The sequence below is a fragment of the Brassica napus genome, chromosome C2, assembly GCF_020379485.1.
Source record: "Brassica napus cultivar Da-Ae chromosome C2, Da-Ae, whole genome shotgun sequence".
NCBI classification, from domain to species: Eukaryota; Viridiplantae; Streptophyta; class Magnoliopsida; order Brassicales; family Brassicaceae; genus Brassica; species Brassica napus.
In genome coordinates, this window is record NC_063445.1 from 57,971,371 (window position 1) to 57,994,707 (window position 23,337).

General features: G+C 34.8%; 3 protein-coding genes and 1 long non-coding RNA gene across 4 annotated transcripts; 3 read left to right on the forward strand and 1 right to left on the reverse strand.

Annotated features, from left to right (window-relative positions):
• The first annotated feature begins 183 nt into the window (after positions 1-183).
• Positions 184-2,323, forward strand: LOC125581612 (chloride conductance regulatory protein ICln-like). The gene is made up of 7 exons (XM_048747358.1): positions 184-515; positions 594-717; positions 1,473-1,587; positions 1,673-1,732; positions 1,827-1,892; positions 1,978-2,072; positions 2,158-2,323. Exons 1-7 carry the CDS (start codon positions 355-357, stop codon positions 2,227-2,229), a joined length of 693 nt encoding a protein of 230 aa, XP_048603315.1. The 5' UTR covers positions 184-354; the 3' UTR covers positions 2,230-2,323.
• Positions 2,324-6,235: 3,912 nt separating this feature from the next.
• LOC106388069 (pectinesterase inhibitor 11-like) lies at positions 6,236-7,094 on the forward strand. The gene has a single exon (XM_013828047.3). The coding sequence runs from the start codon at positions 6,304-6,306 to the stop codon at positions 6,907-6,909; it is 606 nt and encodes a 201-aa protein (XP_013683501.2). The 5' UTR covers positions 6,236-6,303; the 3' UTR covers positions 6,910-7,094.
• Positions 7,095-13,508: 6,414 nt separating this feature from the next.
• LOC106385389 (NAC domain-containing protein 101-like) lies at positions 13,509-15,714 on the forward strand. The gene is made up of 3 exons (XM_013825313.3): positions 13,509-13,683; positions 14,263-14,446; positions 14,587-15,714. The coding sequence occupies exons 2-3, from the start codon at positions 14,287-14,289 to the stop codon at positions 15,525-15,527; spliced, it is 1,101 nt and encodes a 366-aa protein (XP_013680767.2). The 5' UTR covers positions 13,509-13,683; positions 14,263-14,286; the 3' UTR covers positions 15,528-15,714.
• Positions 15,715-15,812: 98 nt separating this feature from the next.
• On the reverse strand, positions 15,813-16,986 carry LOC106385451. Its single transcript, XR_001277191.3, has 2 exons — positions 16,565-16,986; positions 15,813-16,096 (listed from the first exon to the last, which is right to left on the reverse strand). It is a non-coding gene; the product is annotated as an uncharacterized LOC106385451 (long non-coding RNA).
• Between the last annotated feature and the right edge of the window lie 6,351 nt (positions 16,987-23,337).

A 23,337-nucleotide genomic window follows, 5' to 3' on the forward strand; every position in this document is an offset into this window, starting at 1 on the left:
TTATGGATTAGATAGATTTTTAAGTGGCTTTGTATCCAACTGCTTGGATGTGGTTGATCCATCTTGTTTTTATTCTTTTTTGCCAAGATGTGTTCAAACTTAAAATCTTGCTTGTGTAAAATCTTTCTTTCATTTATATGATATTTACAATTTAGCAAAAAATAAAAACAAAAAACAATTGTTTAAATGAAGATTAAGAGACACCCCGTTAAAATGAGCCATGTGTCATGGGCTGGGCTGTTTATAAAAAAGCCCATATTCTCAAAAGCCCACTAATGTTCTTCATCAACCAACAGAACACGAACGATGATTCTCCGAGAAAAAGAAAAGAAACCCTAAGAAAAACCCTTTGCCATGGTGGTTGGTCTAAGAGAGTTCGCGCTCAGAACCGGAGACGGCTCACCAGCTCTAGACGAATCCAACGGCGAGGAGCTTATGCACGTGCAGCCCTCCGTCGCCGTAGCTCTCAGTGACCGCTCCGTCGAGTCTCCCGGAACTCTCTACATCACTTCCAGGTGGAAACATTAACTACATCACTTCTAGATTGATAAGCTTGCGGAGGTTAGTAATAATAGTGTTTTCGTTTGGTTTAGGAAATTGATTTGGCTGAGTGATGCTGACGTGGCGAAAGGCTACGCCGTTGATTTCTTGTCGATATCGCTTCACGCGGTTTCGAGAGATCCACAGACTTATCCATCTCCTTGTATATATACTCAGGTCATTATTGTGTTATTGCTGTTTGTGATTAGTTCACTGATAGGGCCTGATCTTAGATTTTGGGGGTTATAAAACATTTATTAAGAGTTTTAAATAAATAAATAAATAAATAAATCATAATTTTTAAGTTTATTTATATGATTTATATGTATATACTCAGGTATGGTGTTGTGATTAGTTCTGTTAGGGATCTTAGATTTTGGTATAAACATTTATTAAGAGTTTTAAATAAAAGATAATACTTCCTTCTTTCAGAATAGAACACTACATGTTTTAGGATTTTTAAGCTTATTAATAAAACATAATAAAACTTAGTTATTAATGCATAGTTTTTTTGTAGTTTTAAATTTTCTATATTTCTAAACCAATAAGACTTCAAAAAATGTAATTATTCTTGAAGTTCCACAAAAATTGCATTGAAAATATAAAAAATTAAACAATTTTTTTTCTAGAATATTTAACTTTTTGAAACAGAGGGAGTAATAATTTGAAAGTTTATTTCTATGTCTATACTCATGTATGGTGTTGTGATTAGTTCTGATAGGGCGGGATCTTAGATTTTGGAGTTTATAAACATTTTTTAAGAGTTTTAAATAATTTTTTTTAATAATTTGGAGACTTATTTCTATGTATATAATCTCTATGAAAAAATTGGAATCCAAAGCGAATGCTTCATTGAGTTGTGTTGTTTTGTGTCTCTGTGCTTTGTGTTCTTTAATTTTCTTTGTCTAAGTTTGTGGTTCTGTGTTTTGAAGATTGAAGTTGTAGAAGATGAGGATGAAGATGATGAGGATGATACAGAGTCCACTGGAGTTTTGGACTTATCGAAGATCAGAGAGATGAGGCTTGTTCCTTCAGACTCTACTCAGTGTGAGTGTTTTTTTTAATGTAATTCGTTGTTTCATCATTACAAGAGTCTCACAGATGTTAACTTTTGTTCTTGACTCTTTGACAGTGGATACTCTGTTTGATGTGTTCTGTGAGTGTGCTGAGCTGAATCCAGAACCAGTTGAAGGTAAGCTTAGAGATGCAACCTTTACTATTATTGTTTAATGCAATGTTTGGTTCACTAGCCATTTTACATGTTCGTTTGATTGTATCTTTTTCAGAAGAAGAAGAAGAAAGTGGACATAACTGGGTGTTTAGTGCTGATCAGATGGTTGTTGGTGGAGGAGGTAATGTTTGAGACCAAACTCAAGAGTTTAATGTTCATCTTGAGTTGTATGTAAGAAATGTGATATATGTTTCTGTGTTGTATAGGGGAAGAAGATGCAGAATGGCAAATATCTCAGAGCCCGACGAGCGTAATTGGTCACTCTAATGGTGATGAAAGTATTGCTCAACCTATGCTCGAGGTAAAACAAAAAGAGAACTTATTTTCTTAATTTATTGGCTTGTTTGTTTATGTTAATAAGCTAATTTAATTGACGCACACTGCAGCTTCAGATCAATGATCAGAGGTTTGATGATGCTGAAGAGATGGTTCATGAAAGCGAGGCCAAAGATCACTAATTTGTTAGCAAATGTACTGTAGAAACAGAGTTGTTTCGTATGTTAAAACAATGTTGTATCTGTGTTCTTGAAAGTTCATTTGTGCTTTGTTAAATATGCGTTAAAAACTTAAGACTTAGAAAGTTAGAAGATAGGTTTTGCTCATCTTGGTAACTCTCTCATTGATTCATTTGGGAACCAGAACGTAGCATGTGCGTACTAAAATCAAGAACACAGTTCCTGAAACTACTCGTGGCTTATGTTGTTTCCTCTTCTTATTTGTCCAGTCTCCAAATCTCTCATTCTCAAATGCTTTCTTTCACGTTATGTTCAAAGAAGCTTCAAACATTAAGGGCAAGGGAGGCGAGCCCATCACACTCGTTGAAACATTAAGGTCAAGGCATACATCTTACTAGGCCTGGGTATTCGGGGTCCCAATCGGATTTCGGTTTTATCTAATCGGGTTTTAGTTTTTCGGGTTTATCAAAATCAGCTCCATTCGGATTATATGAAAGTTCGGTTCGGGACCGGTTCGGGTTCTATCGGGTTCAGGTCGGGGTTAGTAAATCTTCAAAGAACCGGTACAACCCAATATACTTTCGGGTTCGGGTCCCAATCAGTTTTTCGGTTTAAAAGTACCTGATTTTTACCTATTTTATAACCAAAACATGAGTAAAATCGGTTCTTCAGTTTTAAAATACCTGATTTGTACCTATTTTGTAACCAAAACTTAAGTAAAATAGATTCAAAAATAAGGAACATTAACCGTGATCATTCAAAATCAAACGAAAAGTAAACATATTTACTGATAAAAAGAAAACCAAATAAATAAAAGCATAAAACGAAAACCAAATTCTCATGAAATGAGAAACATTGTTTAACGAAAACAAAATCAAATCAAAATACTTCAAGATTCAACGACCATCTTTAAACATCAACCTTCATGTAATAGAACCACCAACCTTCGTGTAAATAGATAAGCATTTTAGATGTTCAATATTTCTTAGTGTATTTTGGATACACATTAGAAATTGAGATCATGTTTGGTACAAGATCTTTTCGAGGTTTTGAATGTTTCTGGTTCTATCGGATATCCATTTAAATTCGGGTTCGGTTCGGATAATACCCATAACCCGAAATAGCACAAAACAAGATCCATTCGGTATTTACGCCGGGTTCAGATCGGTTCGGATTCATTTTTATCGGATCGGACTCAGTTCGGGTTTTTGGATTCGGTTTATTTGCCCAGTCCTACATCTTACATCTTCAAGATTAACAACATTTGCATACTAGAAGACGAGAGACAGTATTACGAACCAAACAAGAGAATTACAGGTTTCACGGAGTGATCTTGGGTCGTATAAAGATTCATGGGCCTTTATCGAGTGAAGTCTCTGAATTCTTAACTTGTTACAATCGTTTCCACTTCCACTTTTTCATTTATTCCAAAACTAATACTGCATCTGTTTTTTCTTCTATCTTCTGAAATATTACAATTTTACTAAAATTTACATGTAACTAAAAATTCAACTCAGTCAATAGAAATCCAAAATAGTAAAAAATTTCATGTATCGCACTGTGATGAACGGCACCACTTTTTGTCAATACATCATCAAAGATACGTATATTTAAAAAGAAGAGTCGATTTTTAAATATCCAACAATTGAAAACGTAACCATAAAATAAGATTTTATTATGGTCTTACGCAGAGAGGATGGTACGACGGTGCATTTGACCCAGTGATCACTCTTGCTCACGTTCATAGATCACATGCTGAGGCGAGAATTATTGTTCACTTGTTTTATTTGCATTTTATTATGCCTTATTTTGTGGGATTCTTCTTATTTTCGTTATCGTCGTGTCCTCCTCTTCCCTCAATTATTTTTTTAAATTTCAAATTGAATTAAACTTTTGTTCTACACGACAATGAATGACCCACCCAAAACAATAAATATATTTCAAGAGTGAGGATATTTATATTAGGGGGTACGGAAGATAACAAAGATTATAAATTATGGTAATGCACGAGAAATAACAATGCGATTATGTCGGTAGGCTATATCTAAGAGATTAGTGTCATTTCAGTTTACATAATACGAAAATATATCATAAATTACCGTTTTCATTTTAGATAGGCTGAAATATATTGATCATAATTCATTAACCACATATTTGAAACCTAGCTTCTCATATTGTTATATAATTCATAAATTACTGGAAACCTTTCTGTAGGAACTTTGTGGAATATGTAAATATAATAAATTAAGTAGATTATCAGTGATTATATTTAGTGTGATTGGCCCCAAAAAAAAATTAGTGGGATAACTTTGTTTATTGGCGTCATTGGATAAATTAGTGGCCTAATTTTATTATCTAACATTTATGTGAACGTTAAAACAGTAGTGTGATCATTTGATTGGGAGAGTTATTTAAGAGCGTATCTGTTTATGTTCGATGTTGACAATTTGCAAACCCAATTAACAATATTTTCTTGTATTTTATTACGGCTTGATTGGTGCGACTCCTTTATCGCTATATTTTGTTCCCTTCTTGATGTGAACAAAACGACAAATATTTATCTCTACTCGTTTCCGATTATGTTTAATAGCATATAGTTATGCTGTGATATTTGATATTTCACGTTATGATATGGACCGACGTTAAAGTGGACCCTGTCATGATTTTTTATATGAGAGAATTAAAACGCTAACCAGAGTCTCAAAAGTATTCGGGTCATTTCCATTTCCAGCTAATAATTGAGCCCTGACCCTGACCGTGCCCCTTTCTCTGCTCCTGTGTTTATGTAACGACATTATTCTTTTTTTGAGTGTGATTGGTTATTCATAGAGTAAATTGGTGGGAAAAAAAGAAGTGAAAAAGAGCAGAAATAAATTAGATTAAAGTGGAGTAAAACTTTTCACTTGTATAACATGGAGTAAAAAATTACTCTACTTTTATTAGTTTTTCTCCACTGTTGGAGTAAATGGGCTGAAAACATTATTTCACCTGATTGGATAGAAAAAATTGAATTCAGAGTAAAAATTAAAATTAGAGTAAATATTTACTCTCCAGTCACACTCAAACTTTTGGGACAACTTGTAACGACATAATTCATGTAGGCGTCTGGCTGTGATTTGTTTCACATGTAACGGTGGTCGGTAGATTGACAATAACTCTACAATTTCAACCTTAAGTAACTATGTAGTCTTTTGACCCCCAAAAAAAAGAAGAAGTAACTATGCAGTCTACGCGGTTGGTTTCAACCTGAGCCTGCTCCTCTGTGTTATGTAACATCGTCTAGCCTATCGCTCTGATTGGTTTGGCATGTAACGGTAAGTCGGCAGATTGACAATAACTCCATTATTTCAACCATAATTAACATTTTTTTTGTGCACTTCAACCTAAATTAACTATATTTTTTCAACTGATAAATCTTAATTAACTATATTCAATTATTCATGTTTGTTATAATGCAATTTCACACATATTGACTAATAGATAAATTTATAAATACCTAGTAATTTATGAGTTTTTTAAGAAAGGCTTGTAAGTTTTCAACTAACATTTTCAACTACATCAACTGTTTATTTAATTAATACTTAGATGCCAACAAGTATATATTGATTCCTAATTTAGGCTCAATTTTTCGTTCATGTTATATGAATGGTAGTAACAAAAATAAAAAGTATGGTAGAAAAGGTAAAATATAGCTGTGATTTTAACTGTAAAAATATTGCTTTTTCAAAAAAAAAAGAAAAGGTAAAATATACTTATTATTTTTAATGTAGATATATATATGTGGGTTAGTGGGTATATGTTTCTTCTATATCAGTTCAAATTGACTGTGTTCGTAGTTTTAAAATTGATTACTTCTTGATTATTTTATTTCACCAATCTGAACATATATTCCTAGGTTGTAAAAGTCTGATCCACTGTTTGTTTTCCCGTTTTCACTGCTTTTCACTGTTTTTGATACCATAAATAAAACCCTAAACAAGCTTGTACGCACTATAAATATTCAACCCCAGCTCTTTCTTCTCCACACACTCAAAATTAACTATCTCACCCTTCTCTCTTATCTCACAAGAAACAAAGATGGCAAAACTATACCAAACTCTCCTTCTAATCATCTCAATCTCCTACTTCTTCTCACCGGAGCTCATCGCAGCCTCACCGGCTGGAGCTTCCCAAAAAGCCGTAAACTTCATCCAATCCTCTTGCAAAACCACAACATACCCAGCCGTGTGCTTCCGTTCACTCTCCGCCTACGCAAACGCCATCCAGACAAGCCCTCAACGCTTAGCCGAGACCGCACTAGCCGTTACCCTAAGCCGAGTTCAATCCACGAAGCTCTTTGTCTCGCGTCTGACGCGTTTCAAGACCCTCAAGAAGCGCGAGGTCGAAGCCATCAAGGACTGCGTCGAGGAGATCAACGATACCATCGAACGTTTGACCAAGTCGGTCCAGGAGATGAAGCTATGTGGTAGTGCCAAGAATCAAGAACAGTTTGCGTTCCACATGAGTAATGCTCAGACTTGGACTAGTGCTGCTTTGACTGATGAGAACACTTGCTCCGATGGGTTCTCGGGTCGGTTTATGGATGGACGGATCAAGAACTCGGTTCGGGCTAGAATCGTTAACATGGGCCAGGAAACCAGCAACGCACTGTCCTTGATTAATTCATATGGTAAAAAGTACTAATTAAAATTTAGTACTTAAGAAATGTTTTATTTTATGTATCTCAAATATATATAGAATAGTAATGTCTGGCTAAGAGTTTGATGTGATATATATGTCGATTTTGTTAGATTATTTTCTTATGTTATGTGTTCAAGTGTATTTCGAGCTATAAAAGATGAAGAAGATGTGCTTTTTATTGCCGTAAAGAAAATTGGTAGACTAAAATTACAGTTGATTATTAAAAAAAACAAGGTACCCATACAATCTTTCTCCCTTTCACACACATTACTTTTCTTGAGGCAAGTTGGGCACACATTTTCATGTTTTACATCAGCTTTTTTCCAAACCCCAAGAAAAAAAGTAACGAGAAAAATAGTTATGCTTAAACTGAAAAAAATCTCGCGTGAAGAAAAACTGTCTTTTTCTCTCATTTATGATGAATAATGGCAGACCAACTGCTTCAGTGGTTAGGTTTCCTTTTACACTTGGAATCTATCTATCTTTTACACACTTCACAGTTAAAACTCTCTTTTTAAGGTTTACAAGTTGTTTTAAAGGATAATTGTAATTCATTAGTAGTACTACATCACATTTACAAGCAATTTACAACATACTTTATTACTGTAAAAAGAGCAAAAAAAAAAAACCGAAGTTGCTGATTCTGGTTAAGCAATTTCGGCAAACCCGGTTTAGAACAATTCAACAAAGGTTTTTCAGACTGAACCATAATATCAAACAACGCACGAGCTTCTCTAAATTATTCTCTTCACACAAAACATAAATCAACCAAGTGGGACTACTTGAACAAGGCCAAGAACCTAAGAGCAGCCATATCTTTAACCGCTCTAACCATTTTAACCGCTTCCATGGTCAATTTAGAGAGTAACAGAGACATTGAAGCCTAGTTTCATAAGAGTCTCTATTCGGGTAAATCTTACTCTTCTGCATATAAAACATCATAGCCAAAGCATCAACATCAACATATTTTAATTATTTTAAGAGTGGACTGATACTATATATAGGATGCATATCTGAAGAAGACGATGAAGAAGCTTATCAACAAATTCTTGTCTCTTCCTCTTACGTGCCATAGCTTTCCATATAAACTGCTAAGCAGTGTGATGTACGCGACATGATCATCTTTTTTTTTTGTACCAGCGACATGATCATCTCTCGTTTTCTCCCATATATTAAACCGAACAATGAAAAAGAAAATTTGAGATCTCCCTTCTTCAAGAAATGACCGATGAGGGAAGAATACAACATTTGACATCCTTCCTCGATCATACCGGTCTTCACAAACCCATTTGCTTGATCGATACCGCGTATTGAAAGAGCTAGGCCGGACATAATGTTTGACTATTTGTTCAACTAACTCATTTGCTTCATCAATTCTTGCGTTCTCGCATAAACATAAATAATAATCATGTAAGCAAACTCATCAGAGCCGCATGCCATTGTCACATTTTTGTCCTTGCAATATTCTTTTATGAAACAAGTGTACATGACCTTATCTACAAAGTAACCGCCAGCTTCCATATGATCAAACAGAGACTCTGCTTCAGGACTTATATGGTTTTAATAGGTGGAGACTGCTTCATCCAAGTGAACATGACCGCATAACCCTTTAAACAATCTCTTTACAACACTAAACCAATAAACCATGACATTACAAATAGGCCCAAGTTGCCTAACAATACTTTTTCAAAATTTCCCTACAAATTTATGTTACTAGTTTCTACGTATTATCAAATCTGTGTGAATATTATATAAGCTGTCTAGTTTTAAAAATGTAATACAATCGATTTCATATTATATGAAGTACAATCATATTCCTTCATGCCCTTTATTTGTTATAATTTCGTAGTCATATGATTAATAGCTATAATTATCATTATTTAAAGCATTTGAGGTTACTCTAAAACAAGAGTCAATAATAATTTAGCATTAGGTGGGAACGTTGACAAGTTGTGGAGGAAACGTATTTACAAAGTGCAAATATATTTAGCACTAAAATAAGGTATCATTATTTTTGGTAATTATTTACACTTGAGCTTATTTTAAGGGATAATTATATTGTTTACCACTCTTGCGCACGGGTGATTCTTTTATACTTTTAGTGTAGGATCTAACTCTCTTGTACTTCAAGACAGAAACTTTGATTGGTTTAATGGTTGCAAATAAAAGAAGAACATTTCACCGTTTACGAAAATGCTGCAATAATTTCTTCATTTATGTTATTTGATGCATGACAATAACATGATTATCGAATAAAAATCAGTAAGTAATATCATGCCAACATTGCATTGCAACAAAAGAGTTAATCAATACAGTAGAATAAAGGGTCAATCATGCGTACTCTAACACACTCTTGAAGATCTATTTTCTGTTATATAATAAGATATATTAACATTTTCTTTAATAAGATGAAATTAAACTATAAGTGCCCTATGCTTTGTACTTTTTTTTCGGCATACCCTTATAGGCTTATATGACCATGAATACATTTTGGTGAATGAATGAATTCTGCAGCTCCACAATCAACCAATCATTTTTCAAGAAATTATACAAATTCGCACCTCATGATCTTTTCTCTTAATCTTTTGATTTTCTTTCGAGTGTGTGCTTATAACTGTTTACACTAATTAATTAGACTTTCAAGCATTTTTCTAATTCAACGAGTTTATTCCAAAGTCCAAACCAAGTGGAAATCAACCTACTTTCCACTGTCCTGGTCTTATTATACTCGTTAGATTGTTCAAACGAGTTCACCAAACAATATAATCAAATCCTTTTTCAAAATAACAAGTTAAATAACCATTTTCAAACATAATATCGCTTTGATCCTTAACAAATTAAAACATGTTCTATTTTTTTTTTGTTGTCTACACTTCTACCACTAGAGAAACACATGATGAAATGAAAGGAGAAAATAAAGCAAATAGTTGCATTATAGTTATCTTAACAAATGCAAATTCATACATGTGTCATGTACATCTATGTGAGGTATCGTCCAATGAAATATGGATCAGTGTATATACAGAAAAATTAGTACACACTCTCTCCCACGAGTATCACGTGTAGTCCATTACTTTGATCCCCATAAAATGATAGCGGGTCCACTAAGGCCCACTTATTAGACCGGAAAGCACGGTGGTTAGTTGGCGATGCCTGACTTGACAGTGGTTAGGACCACGCCCGATTCACCAGTCCAATCATATACTTGCAAGTGGGACCAGCCCAGCGGCTTCAAGCACAAGATATACTAGGATCAGACCAGTTTAACCGATTGATCTTCAAGTTCGGTTTAGGGAAAAGAAAACGTGTGATATGATGGTTTGGTTTGTATATAACTGTCACTTTCTCAGTTTCCTGAATGTAAAACTTACCAAAGTACTCACTACAGTCGGTTTGTGGGTCCCATCTCCAATGATATAAATCAGAATATTAAATTTTGATTTTGAAAATGTAAATGTTGATTTTGGACAAATACAATCAACCGTACTGGTTGATCGTGTGCAATGAAATGTTCTTTCTCGAGTGAGAAATGGTATGCTAGTAAAAACTACTGGAAAGTGAACGTTTGAGATTATTTCTATCATAATCAGATGTATGTTCCATACGGAAATTCTATCAACATTATATCACACACTCTTTGAATATGAACATTGACACAGTCCAAAAGATTACTTATATAAACCAATGAATTACAAATTCATGTCGCTCATTTATATATAATTTAAGCTATATTATCTTAACTTCGTTTGCACTATAGAAAAATATCTATCTGTATGAGGGCTTATAAAAGATTGTTAAAGAGGTGCACGTTCAAAGATATGCTGCTGTGCAGTATAAAAATACCACCCATATTAATACGTACGTATTACTCACGAACATAAAGTGTTTATTTATATATGTAGACAATACTAAATGATATAGAATTTGCAGGAATAATCATAGTGTCTGCAAGTGGAGAGTTGGAGATAGAAGCGTCCTGCTTAAGAACAAATCTCTTACTTTATTTTCATATATTAATAGTAGCTATTTCACAGGCCTAGGAGAAAAGGAAAAATGTCAAAAATAAAATGAGAAAAGGGACATAAACATAAGGTCTAGCATTAGGTCATAATATATTTCACTATAGAATCTAATGATCAATATGGTCCTTTAATTGCTCTATCCTTGCTTTATTAGAGCATAATGTATTAATCTCTGAACGTATAACCTCTTTGATATACTACAAAAAAAACGGAGTTAAGTTATTGGGAGTTAAATTTTGAAGGAATTTTAAAATTTGGAGATTTCATTGTTATTGGTTAATGAATTCTTAAAATCTTATTATAATCTTTTGTTATTGGTTTGTGAACTTTTAAATTCTATGAAAATCCTATATTATTCAAAAAGTTTAGTATTTATTGACTTTGTAATTCTATTAAACTCTCTTGTTATTGGGACATAAATTCTCTCTAGTTTTATTCATAACACTCAACTTTACAAATATCACATATAGTCATAGAATTCTCAAAATCTATGCACCAAAAACATAAAAACACAAATACACAAACACAACAAGATTTTTTTACATTTTTATTGTCAAGGGAAAGATAATTGTAAAAAAAAAACTAAAGATAAAATAAATTATTAATAATAACAATTTAAAAAAAAAATCTTTCATGAAATATAACTATTTGATATTAAAATAAAATCATGAGAAAATTCATAGATTGATCTTAAAAACTTAAAAACAAAAATCAAACAAGACAAATCAAAATGTCAAAATATTAAAAAACCAAAATTTTTATTTAATTTTCAAATAGTTCTATTTTATGAAAGAATTTAAAAAATAATAATAATAGAAAGATAATTTTGGAAAGAAAAGTATATATGAAAATCTATAATAATCAATGACAATTTATACAATACATTGGGTAAGAATTCATCAAATCTATTTAACTTTTAAAATCTATTAACTCTTAAAATTTTCAAACTCCACACAAATTAACCAAGCGTTTGTAGCTTGGTGGTAAAGGAGGTACAGCTGTACTGCCCGCCACCCGGGTTCGAGTCTTGGCCACAACGGATTTAACATCCATTCCATTGGGGCGCTGGACCCCTTTCGGGGGATAGTTGGGAATGTGGCTGCCCAGATACCAGAGTTATCAAAAAAAAAAAAAAAACTTCACACAAATTCTATTTTCAATAGGCCCCCTTAAGTTTAGTTAGGCATACTGAAAGTGTATGTCGTAAATCTGAGGATTTATCATCGTAACTTATGTTGAAAGTTGCATGTTAACAAAAAAATGTTGCATGTCGTGTGTAATGCACTAATTTTAAAATGTAAACTAAATCAGGAATTTGGATGTAAGTTAACGAGAAAAAACGAGAACTTTTGTGGGGACCAATGTAAGTAAAGTGGGGCCAGCACCGAAGGCGATAAGCAGCTTTTTCACCGCGATGATGTTCCCTGTGTTATTACGTAACCAACCACTCATGTCACGCCACGTTATTTTATTACTGAATTTCTTTATTTATCTTACTGTTTTCTTTTGGTGTCAAACAATATTTTTTCCACTTTCCCCCTTTATAATTTCAGATATTAAAATATTTATGTAAAATACAGTATTGTAAAAATATCATCTAATTTAAGTTCAAGCTTACCAAAAACTATAAATTGACTTAAAAAAAAGAATATCCTACTAACTTCTGAAATTTGGTTAATCGACTTTTCTAGATAGTTGATTAAGTATTTTTGAGTTTTAGTAAAGAATGTAAAGTCTTAAAAGGGTTCGTACCGAGGTATGTTCATAAAAAACATTGCTATTCATCAAGACTAACCTTTTTTTTTTTTTTAACATCGAATAACTATTATGAAAAACTAAATCACTCCAACAAGCCAGCCACATGTGCCAGCCAAACAGGAGTCTCAACACAAAGGAGAGAAAGGGGTTCAGGATGAGCACGAGCTGCCTAACTAAGAGGAGAATATACTCAAAACAACATGCACATTGTCTTACAGGTTCAGAAGAACATGCGCATAAATTTCACCAAACGAATCTATCAACCTTCATGAGCGACAAATATTATATTGTGTTATATATGTGACGATCAACGTCAACACAAAAAGTAGAGATTGTTTAGTTCAATCCAAGAGTGTAGTGTGATACTTGAGCAACATCACGGGAGAAGAAGCGGATGGATGTTAACACAAAAAGTGTGATGATCTCCCCATCACTTGAACCATGAAAAGTGTATTGCGATCGCGATGAATGTACCACCACTAAACGCTGAGCCTCGAGTAATTAATTTGTTCATACAATTAAATGGAACTAGTTTATTTGAAAAACGTCGCATTCAATAGTTGGTAGAGATAGTTTTAAAAGATCACATTACTTCTCTATTACACACACATAGAAAGTGAAAACTTATGCAACACTTCAGGTAGATGAGAGGAAGACAGTGATAGATTTGTTATGATTAAAAGACCCCCAAAATCTGAATAGAATCTTCTGTTAATAGAGTGTGGGAAAAAAACACATAAACTAAAATTAAAAGGACATTTCCTTTTGCATCATTAGAGTTTTTGTCTCTGTTTACATTTATATGCCTATAAATATGTATACATACAAGTCTAGAGAATCCGCCATTATCGGAATACTCTCAAGTCTCTCATGATCTCAACATAAACAAGACAAAACGCTTTTGTCTCTTTGTCTAAAATCTACGACAAACCAAGAGAAGAAAAGAAAAATCTCATATATTTTTTTAAAAAATTGCATGTTCAGGAAGAAGATTCAAGTAAGTTTGTTTCAGTACCTAGAACCATCTGTAAGTTCTAGATTTCGTGATGTTACAATATGTTAGATAAGTACAACTATCTTCTTTTTTTTCATATTTAAAGGACGAGACGATTACATTGTATTTCTCTCTTTTTGCTGTCGGAAAGTATCTGTATACTTAATTCACACATTAAACTTTTTTACAATGTTGTTCACTATATTCTTTTCTCCTTTATAATAACAATATAATCAAATATAGTGCACAAATGAAAAAGTTGGGAAGTAATAATACGTTCATTCACTTAGATTATGGAAAGTTAACTACGAGTTTAAAACCATGCATATCATGATTCTTGTTTTTTTCAAAAAAACATTTATGCATATAAATTTGTTCAGTCGAGAAATTATATGAGTATTCAAACGTAACGTTGTAAACTTGTCATAATTACAAAGAAAATTCATAATGAAATGGATCAAATAGTTTAATGATATGTGTATGGAAAATTAAAGATACATCTCAATGTAGTCTTACTTGTATTTTACATTCGTTACATGCATATCTTTCTATCTACCACTGATGATAGATTACAAATTGCAGAAAATATAATAATAAAAGGATCAAATGGAAAGTCTCACACACATTCCTCCGGGTTATCGATTCCATCCGACCGATGAAGAACTCGTTGACTATTATCTAAAGAAGAAAGTTGCATTTCCAGGAATGCAAGTTGATGTTATCAAAGATGTTGATCTATACAAAATCGAGCCATGGGACATCCAAGGTTTGTATACATTCCAAAATTTAATTTCGATGTCACTAGCTAAATCACTTTATATATACTAGTCATTAGATAGTAAGTCACTATATACTAGTTGTTTAGTAAGTCACACCTTATAGGCGATAATGTTTTTTAATATACAGAGTTATGTGGAAGAGGGACAAGAGAAGAGAGGGAATGGTATTTCTTTAGCCACAAAGACAAGAAGTATCCAACAGGGACACGAACCAATAGAGCAACGGGCTCAGGATTTTGGAAAGCAACGGGTCGAGACAAGGCCATATACTCGAAGCAAGAGCTAGTCGGGATGCGGAAGACTCTTGTGTTTTACAAAGGTCGAGCTCCAAATGGTCAGAAATCCGATTGGATAATGCACGAGTATCGCCTTGAGACCGATGAAAATGGACCACCTCATGAGGAAGGATGGGTGGTTTGTCGTGCTTTTAAGAAGAAACTAACCACAATGAGTTACAACAATCCAAGAACAATGATGGGACCATCAGGACAAGAATCAAATTGGTTCACACATCAAATGCATGTAGCTAATGGTAGTTACTACCATCTTCCTGACTTAGAGAGTCCAAGAATGTTCCAAGGCTCATCATCATCACATCATAATGATAATGACCCATATGGTGTTGTACTCAGCACAATCAACGCAACACCAACTACACTAGTGCAAGGAGATGATGAAGAAGATCATGGAAATATTATTACTAATGATGATGATGGTCACATTATTACTAATGATGATGATCATGGTCATTTTATTACTAATGATAATATGATTATGATGAATACAAATACTGATCATCATCATCATCATCATCATCATCAATCAGGATTACTGCTCAGTGATGATCATAATGACCATATGATGGATTGGCAAACTCTTGACAAGTTAGTTGCTTCTCAGCTAATCATGAGCCAAGAAGAGGAAGAAGTTAACAAAGATCCATCTGATAATTCTTCCAATGAAACCTTCCATCATCATCTCTCTGGAGAGCAAGCAACAATAGCTTCAATGAATGCCTCTTCTTCTCCATGTTCCTTCTACTCTTGGCCTCAAAATACAAACACCTAAAGATCCATCCTCAAACGTGTGTGAATCCGAATGCCTCTCTCTCTATATAATTAATTAAGGCTCATGCTTATTATATAATTACATATAACGATTACTAATTATAATTTTATATGAAATTTGTTAATTTATCTTATCACACCGGTGTAACTTTCTTTAGTTTTGTGAAATATATAAAACTATTTCTAGATATGGTTCTACACTTGCGTTATATAACACACCAAAAAAAAAATGTCATCTTTCAAGAAACTCAAGAACACAACAAGTATCAAAATAAGGATACAAGCATAATCTAAACAAAATCAATTTGAGAAAATGGTCTACAAGTTTGGGAACAAACGGATTACATATAAACTGATAAAACATTCTCAAGACACTAAAGCAGACACACTACAAAAAAGAAGAAGAGTTCCATCACTCTTTTTCTGTGTCAAGCATCTGTACAATCTGAGTCACTCCCTCTACAATTTCTTTTCGGATCATACTGTCTGTCTGGCATATAGAACGTCCGTGGAAGATGGTTGCCGTATCTCTCTGTTGCATCTTTCCCCCACTAGCAGACTTCTCATCCCCTCCACCAATTGTCAATGGCAAAAAACACAACAATAAATTAAAGCAAGCAAAATAATCAACGAACAAAAAAATAACAGTAAGAAGGGGAAAATACGAGAGGGAAAAATTCTTTATTTCAAGATCGATTATAATTTTTTTTTTAAATATATATACGGAAGGGGAAACAATTTATTACAAGATTTGATTTAGAATAACAAAGTGATGGTAAGTGTCAAGAGGCAAATGAAACATTATCATCTCTAACGATCTCAACGACTGGAGACATGTTCTATTTTGTTTCCACTAATTACACATAAGCTTCTTCCATTATTATCAGTCAAGTAATCAATAGTTTCCCCTTAAAACTTTTAAATTTTTCGAAAATAAGACTTTGACAAAAAAAAAACAGTTTGTATATACTTTTTATAACAAAATTATGGTTTTATAAATTCTGTAAAAAAAAAAAAAAGAAGAGGTGGAGAATGTACCTGACTAAAAGACATCTTCATCATCTCTCCACGTTTGGATCCGGCTCGGTTTTAACATCACCGCTCGAGAGAACGACCTTCATCAGACCCGCCGTTTACTTCACTAACCCGTCGCCAAGCTGCGGCTAGGAGAGGGAAAGATCTAAATTTCATTGGTCGCTACTTTGTGGTGTGGATTGAACTTCTCTCTCAGATTATATAAGGAAATTTGAAAGCAGAAAAGTAGCCGTTTGGAGAAAGTAGCCGTTGGGTTCCTTTGGAGTTTACGAGGTTAATCTCATGTATGCGGGTCCACGGTAGTATAATATTGCTCTTCCTTTGAATTTGTTGTTGCTCGTTCTTCTATTTTCTCAAAAAACAGATATATTTTAGGGCAAATCTCCAAAATAGCACATTTCTAAGTTTATATCACAAAAATAGCACTCAAAAATTAAAATGACCAAAATAGCATTTATCTTTTGAAAAATTTAAATTTTTTTATTTTTCAAAATTTGAAAGCTTATCCCCAAAACCTCACTTCTCAACTCTAAACCCTAAAACCTAAACTCTAAACCCTAAACCCTAAATTTTAAACCCTAAACCCCACCCCTTGAGTGCTATTTTGTGACTTTTGGCCTTGAATGCTAGTTTGGGAACAAAAACTTGATTTAGTGCTATTTTGGTCTTTTTCTCTATATTTTAAAATCATTTTAATTAGAAAAGTAATTATAATCAAATGTTTTTTTAATATAAATATATATTATTTCTTTAAATCTATATTGTCTTTACTTAATGTAAGCTAGGTGCGGGCTAGTGCGAGCTAATATATATTCTTAATAATTTTTTTACTATTATATTTATTTTATACTAATGTATTTAATTAGATATAAATAACATTTTTTGTGTTTTTTGGTCTTTATTAGCCAAATCTCAATTGTTTATTGTGTGGAAATATTTTTCTTAATGTTTATACATGATTTTTTATCTAGAAATTAAATCCTAAGTTTTTTTAATATTAAAAAGTCTAATTTTAAAAATTTTGGCTTAAGTATAAGCGCATTCAATACGAAGGAACAAATCTTTATTTTTGTAGTATAATGTTTGGACATTTTACTATGCAGAAAACTCGAATAAAACTCAATAATACATATCACCGTAATTTTCAGGATCGATTTAAAAAATCTGATATTTGGTTTGGATACCAATAATGTGCATGTTAAACATGTATCACTAAATATTTAAAGTTTAAATAAGCGTCATGTCATAAAAATAAAATAATATTAAATTAAATTCAAGAATTTCAAGCAGAACTCATTGAGACTCAGACGGTAGGTACAAAGGCAATCTCAGATCCTATGGAGGTGGAGAAGGGGCTTCATATAATTCAGGGCTTGGTGGAGAAACAACCTGTGTTGGAGGATGATAAGGTGATGAACATGGATGAGTTTAGAGCTGCCTTTTTGGAACATGGGATTGATATGGATGCAGCGGATGGCTTACCTGATGTTTCTGATGGCGAGATAGAGGATATGATGAAGGAGCAGGAGGAAGATGACACTGCTCAGCGCGAATTGGAGAATGGAACTGGTGAGGGGGAGAAAGAGGTGGTTGATGGAGCTACGGGGAGGAAGCATGTGTCTCGCAAAAGGCTGTTTAAAGCCCCAATGAGCAACGCAGCGAGTATGAAACTGAGGATAGCTAGTGCGCTCGCATCACCCCGCAAACGGGTCCCGGCTAAGCATGGAGCACGTAATGGCGATACTGGCAAGCAGCAGGAAAGCAAGGGTCCTTCAAACCCGAAGAGTGGAATGCCAAAGCCCTAGTTTTATGAATCAAGTGTCTTTTATTGAGTTACGTTTGAGGGTCTTTTATTCTTGTTCTGTTTTTTCTTCTTTTCAAATAAGCTCGTTGAGCAAGTATTGGTATTCTGGTCTAATTGTTAGTTTGGTGTCAGTTTGTGGTTTGTTTCAAAGGTGGTCTTTTTGGTTTGATATCATGGTGATTCAAGGGAATAAAAAGACTCTTTTATGGTTTGGGTATTTAGTTTCTCTGCTAAGGTATCTAACAGATTTTTTACGGATCCTTTTATGCATCATAATGTTAAGTATCTTGTCTGGTGGTATCAGTGGGAATGAAAGGAAGAAGGGGCTTCACAGGATTGTTTTCATGGTGATAATATTGCCGATGGATAATAAGATGTTGGTAATAGAGTGGTTTGTACAAATGCTAGTTTTGCTGGTTCTGTTGGATAAAGTGACGTTTGTATTTGAGAGTTATTATCAGAATGGCGAGGAATGGCTTGGTTGGGGGACATGTAAAAGAAAACATATTATTTTGTGCTGGTTTGGAAGTGTGAATATTTTTCGTTTGCAAGTTCAAAGTAATATTAGGGCATTAGTTTTTAATTGTCGATTCTTTTGGTTGTTTGGGAGATTATGGTTTTCGGGTTGTAGAATTCATCTAGCCGGTTTAACAACGATGCAAATGCCACAGGTTTGGTTTCGTGAGCGGTGGAAACAGTGCTTTATTAAATACTCTCGGAGTGTGGTCTTCGGTAAAGGTGTGACGGATTTATTTATGGGTACGGCATGTGTTTTAATCATCAGGAGGTGGTTTTCATGGAATTCTGGACTGGATGGGCTTTTGGGTGGCATTGGACCTGAATCTTCTCGCTCGTATGAGCAATACAAACGTTTTTATTTATGAAAATATTAAGTTGGAATTGCAGAGGACTTGGAAGTCATTGGACCATAAGTTATCTTAAGGAAATACGGCATAAACATAAACCAGACTTTTTATTTCTTTCTGAGACTAAACAGGAGTTTGATTTTGTTTAAAAATTTCAATCTCATTATGGGTATGATAATCTGGTCACGGTGGATCCGAACGGGAGGAGTGGTGGTTTAGCTCTCTTTTATAACAACGAGTACCAAGTAAAGATCCTATATTCTAGTAATCGAATGATTGATGTTGAAGCGGTGAGTAAGGGGAAACAAGTCTTTCTTACTTTTGTTTATGGAGATCCGGTTCAACAGCTTGGAGAACAAGTATGGGAAAGATTAACTCGGTATGGGCTAGCACGATCGGAACTTTGGTTTATTATTGGGGATCTAAATGAAATTACTGGGAATCATGAAAAGGATGGGGGGGGCTTTACGCAATGCAGCTTCTTTTATTCCCTTTAATAATATGATTAGAAATAGTGGTTTGCTTGAATTTCCGGCTCGAGGTAATAAAATGTCATGGCAAGGACGAAGGGGTAAAGGGAAAGGAGCATTTACGGTTAGATGTCGTCTGGATAGAGCCTTGGCTAACGAGGAATGGCATACACTTTTCCCATATTCTTATACAGAATATTTGAGAATGGTGGGATCGGATCATAGACCAGTGGTAGCTTTTTTGGACGATAAGGTCCCAGGACGGAAAAGAGGACAATTTAGGTTTGACAAGCGATGGATTGGCCAAGAAGGACTCATGGAATCAATTGTATCGGGATGGACAGAAAATCAGGAAGGCATTTCTGATGATTTTACGACAAAGATCAATAATTGTCGTCATGAAATATCAACATGGCGGAAGAATAATCAACCATATGGGAAGGACAAAATTCTTAATCTTCAAAATGCGTTGGAAGAAGTACAAACTGATAACAATAGGTCACAAGAGAAAATTATTGAGATTTCCAGGAAATTACAAGAGGCATATAGGGATGAAGAGGAATATTGGCACCAGAAGAGTAGGAATATGTGGTATTTATCTGGGGACCTAAATACTAAGTTTTATCATGCTTTGACAAAGCAACGACGGATCCGAAACAAAATAGTGGGTCTCCATGATGAAGAAGGTAATTGGATCTCAGAAGAAAATGGTGTTGAGAAAGTGGCAGTGGATTATTTTACTGGCTTGTTTAGTTCATCCAACCCACGGGAGTTTGATAGTTTCTTGGAGGAAATAGGTCCTTCAATTTCCCCCCAGATGAATCAATTGTTATTACGAAGAGCTACGGAGGAAGAAGTTAGACAAGCACTATTCATGATGCATCCAGAGAAAGCGCCTGGCCCAGATGGAATGACGGCCCTCTTTTTCCAACATTCCTGGAGTGTTGTTAAGAAGGATGTGGTTGATTTGGTTAATAATTTTTTGGTCTCAGGAGATATGGATTCACGTTTAAACATAACAAACATCTGTATGATCCCAAAAGTCGAGAGACCTACCAGGATGGCGGAACTAAGACCGATAAGCCTATGTAACGTTGGTTATAAGATCATTTCGAAAGTTTTGTGTCAGAGATTGAAGATTTGCCTTCCCCATTTAATTTCGGAGACGCAATCGGCTTTTGTGGCAGGAAGGTTAATATCGGACAATATTCTTATTGCGCAGGAAATGTTTCATGGGTTGCGAACCAACAAATCCTGTCAAAATAAGTTTATGGCAATTAAAACGGATATGAGTAAGGCATATGATCGGATAGAGTGGAGTTTTATCGAGGCCTTACTTACTAAAATGGGATTTGACCCGCATTGGTTAAATTAATGCAAGAATGTATATCTTCAGTTCAATATAGAGTTTTACTCAATGGGCAGCCCCGAGGTCTCATTATCCCTAAGAGGGGTTTACGGCAGGGAGATCCATTATCTCCTTATTTATTTATTATGTGCACAGAGGCTCTAATTATGAATATCAAAAAGGCAGAGCGGATGAAACAATTAACCGGTATGAAGGTAGCCCGAGCGTGTCCAGCTGTTTCTCATCTGCTATTTGCGGATGATAGTTTGTTCTTTTGCAAGGCCAATAAAGAAGAGTGTCATACTATTCTTAGGATACTAAAGGATTATGAGGCTGTGTCAGGACAACAAATTAATTTTCAAAAATCTTCAATTCAATTTGGACATAAGATTGAGGAATCAAGCCGTCAGGAATTGCGAGATATTTTGGGGATTCAGAATTTAGGAGGAATGGGTTCCTATTTAGGATTGCCGGAAAGCTTAGGAGGATCCAAGGTTCAGGTGTTTGGTTTTGTACAAGATCGGTTGAATAATAGGGTGAATGGTTGGACTTTTAGATTTTTCACCAAAGGGGGAAAAGAGGTGATTATTAAATCAGTCATAACGGCCCTACCAAACCATGTAATGTCGGTGTATCGATTACCGAAAGCCACAGTGAAGAAATTAACGAGTGCGGTTGCTCAGTTTTGGTGGAGTCCAGGAGGAAGTACACCTGGTATGCATTGGAAATCATGGGATAAATTGTGGAACACAAGGATAACGGTGGATTAGGGTTCAAAGATTTAAATGATTTTAATACGGCAATGCTTGGAAAGCAATTGTGGAGACTGATCGAGAAGCCAAATTCTCTTTTCTCTCGAGTCTTCAAAGGAAGGTATTATAGGAATGCTTCACCCCTGGAACCGATTCGCTCATATTCTCCGTCGTATGGCTGGAGGAGTATCACCTCTGCTAAATCTCTGGTTTGTAAAGGACTAATTAAAAGGGTGGGTACAGGATCATCTATCTCAGTATGGAACGATCCCTGGATCCCATCCACTCGCCCGAGACCAGCTAATAAAAATTTTCACAATAGTTACTCGGATCTTACAGTGGATTCCCTCATTCATCAGGAATCTCGCACTTGGAATTTACAGGCACTTAGGACTTTGGTGGAGCCAGATGATGCAAAGTTGATTGAAGGTATTCCTCTGAGTAGAAATCAGATGGAAGATAGAAATGGTTGGCATTTCACTAATAATGGAAAATATTCGGTACAATCAGGGTATCAAGTAGAAAGGATTTATCCTGACAAGGAAAAACCACCAGATTATTATGGTCCCAATGTGGACATACTTAAGGCTTTTTGTTGGAAAGTTAAGTGTCCTCCAAAGTTACGGCATTTTATATGGCAGTTGATAACAGGTTGTATAGCAGTGACAAAGAATTTAAAATCAAGAGGAATACAAGGAGATACTGTTTGTGCACGGTGTGGAAATCCAGAGGAATCAGTTAATCATGTTTTCTTTGAATGTCCTCCGGCACGACAAGTGTGGGCACTATCAAAGATCCCATCAAACCCAAATATTTTTTCAACTGGTTCCCTTTTTACTAATATGGATCATTTGTTTTGGAGAGCTAACCCGAAAATGGAGGATCATCAGTTTGCATGGATACTATGGTATATTTGGAAGGGCAGGAATAATAAGATTTTCAGTAATATTGATGTTGAGCCGAGAGAGACGTTAAAATTAGCAGAATTAGAGTCAAGACTTTGGAATGAAGCGCAGAATATCAACAATCCAAGGGTCGCTCCTGAAGTTCAAGGCAGATTGTCCTTAGTGACCACAGGTAGATGGTGTTTTACGGATGGTTCTTGGAAGGATAAAGATGGTTTTTCAGGCCACGGTTGGCTCAGTACACTTCCAAGGTTTGAGAGACTGTTTGGGGCAAGGAATGTAAGGGCAAGTTTATCACCTCTTCATGCGGAGATAGAGGCACTAATTTGGGCAATGGAATGTATGAAAAATTTACGACAGTATCAGGTTACTTTCGCAACGGATTGTTCTCAACTGGTGAAGATGGTTTCGGAACCAGAGGAATGACCAGCATTTGGGAGTTACCTGGAGGATATCAAGCTTTTGAGAAGAAGTTTCACCAATTCAGAAGTTATTCATGTATCGAGGACGGACAATAAAATGGCGGATCGCTTGGCACGCAGTGCTAGGATACAACCGTCGTTCGTCATACATATGGATACAGAGTCACCACCTTGGTTTACGGAGTCTTTATGAGTCTGTAAATTTTCTT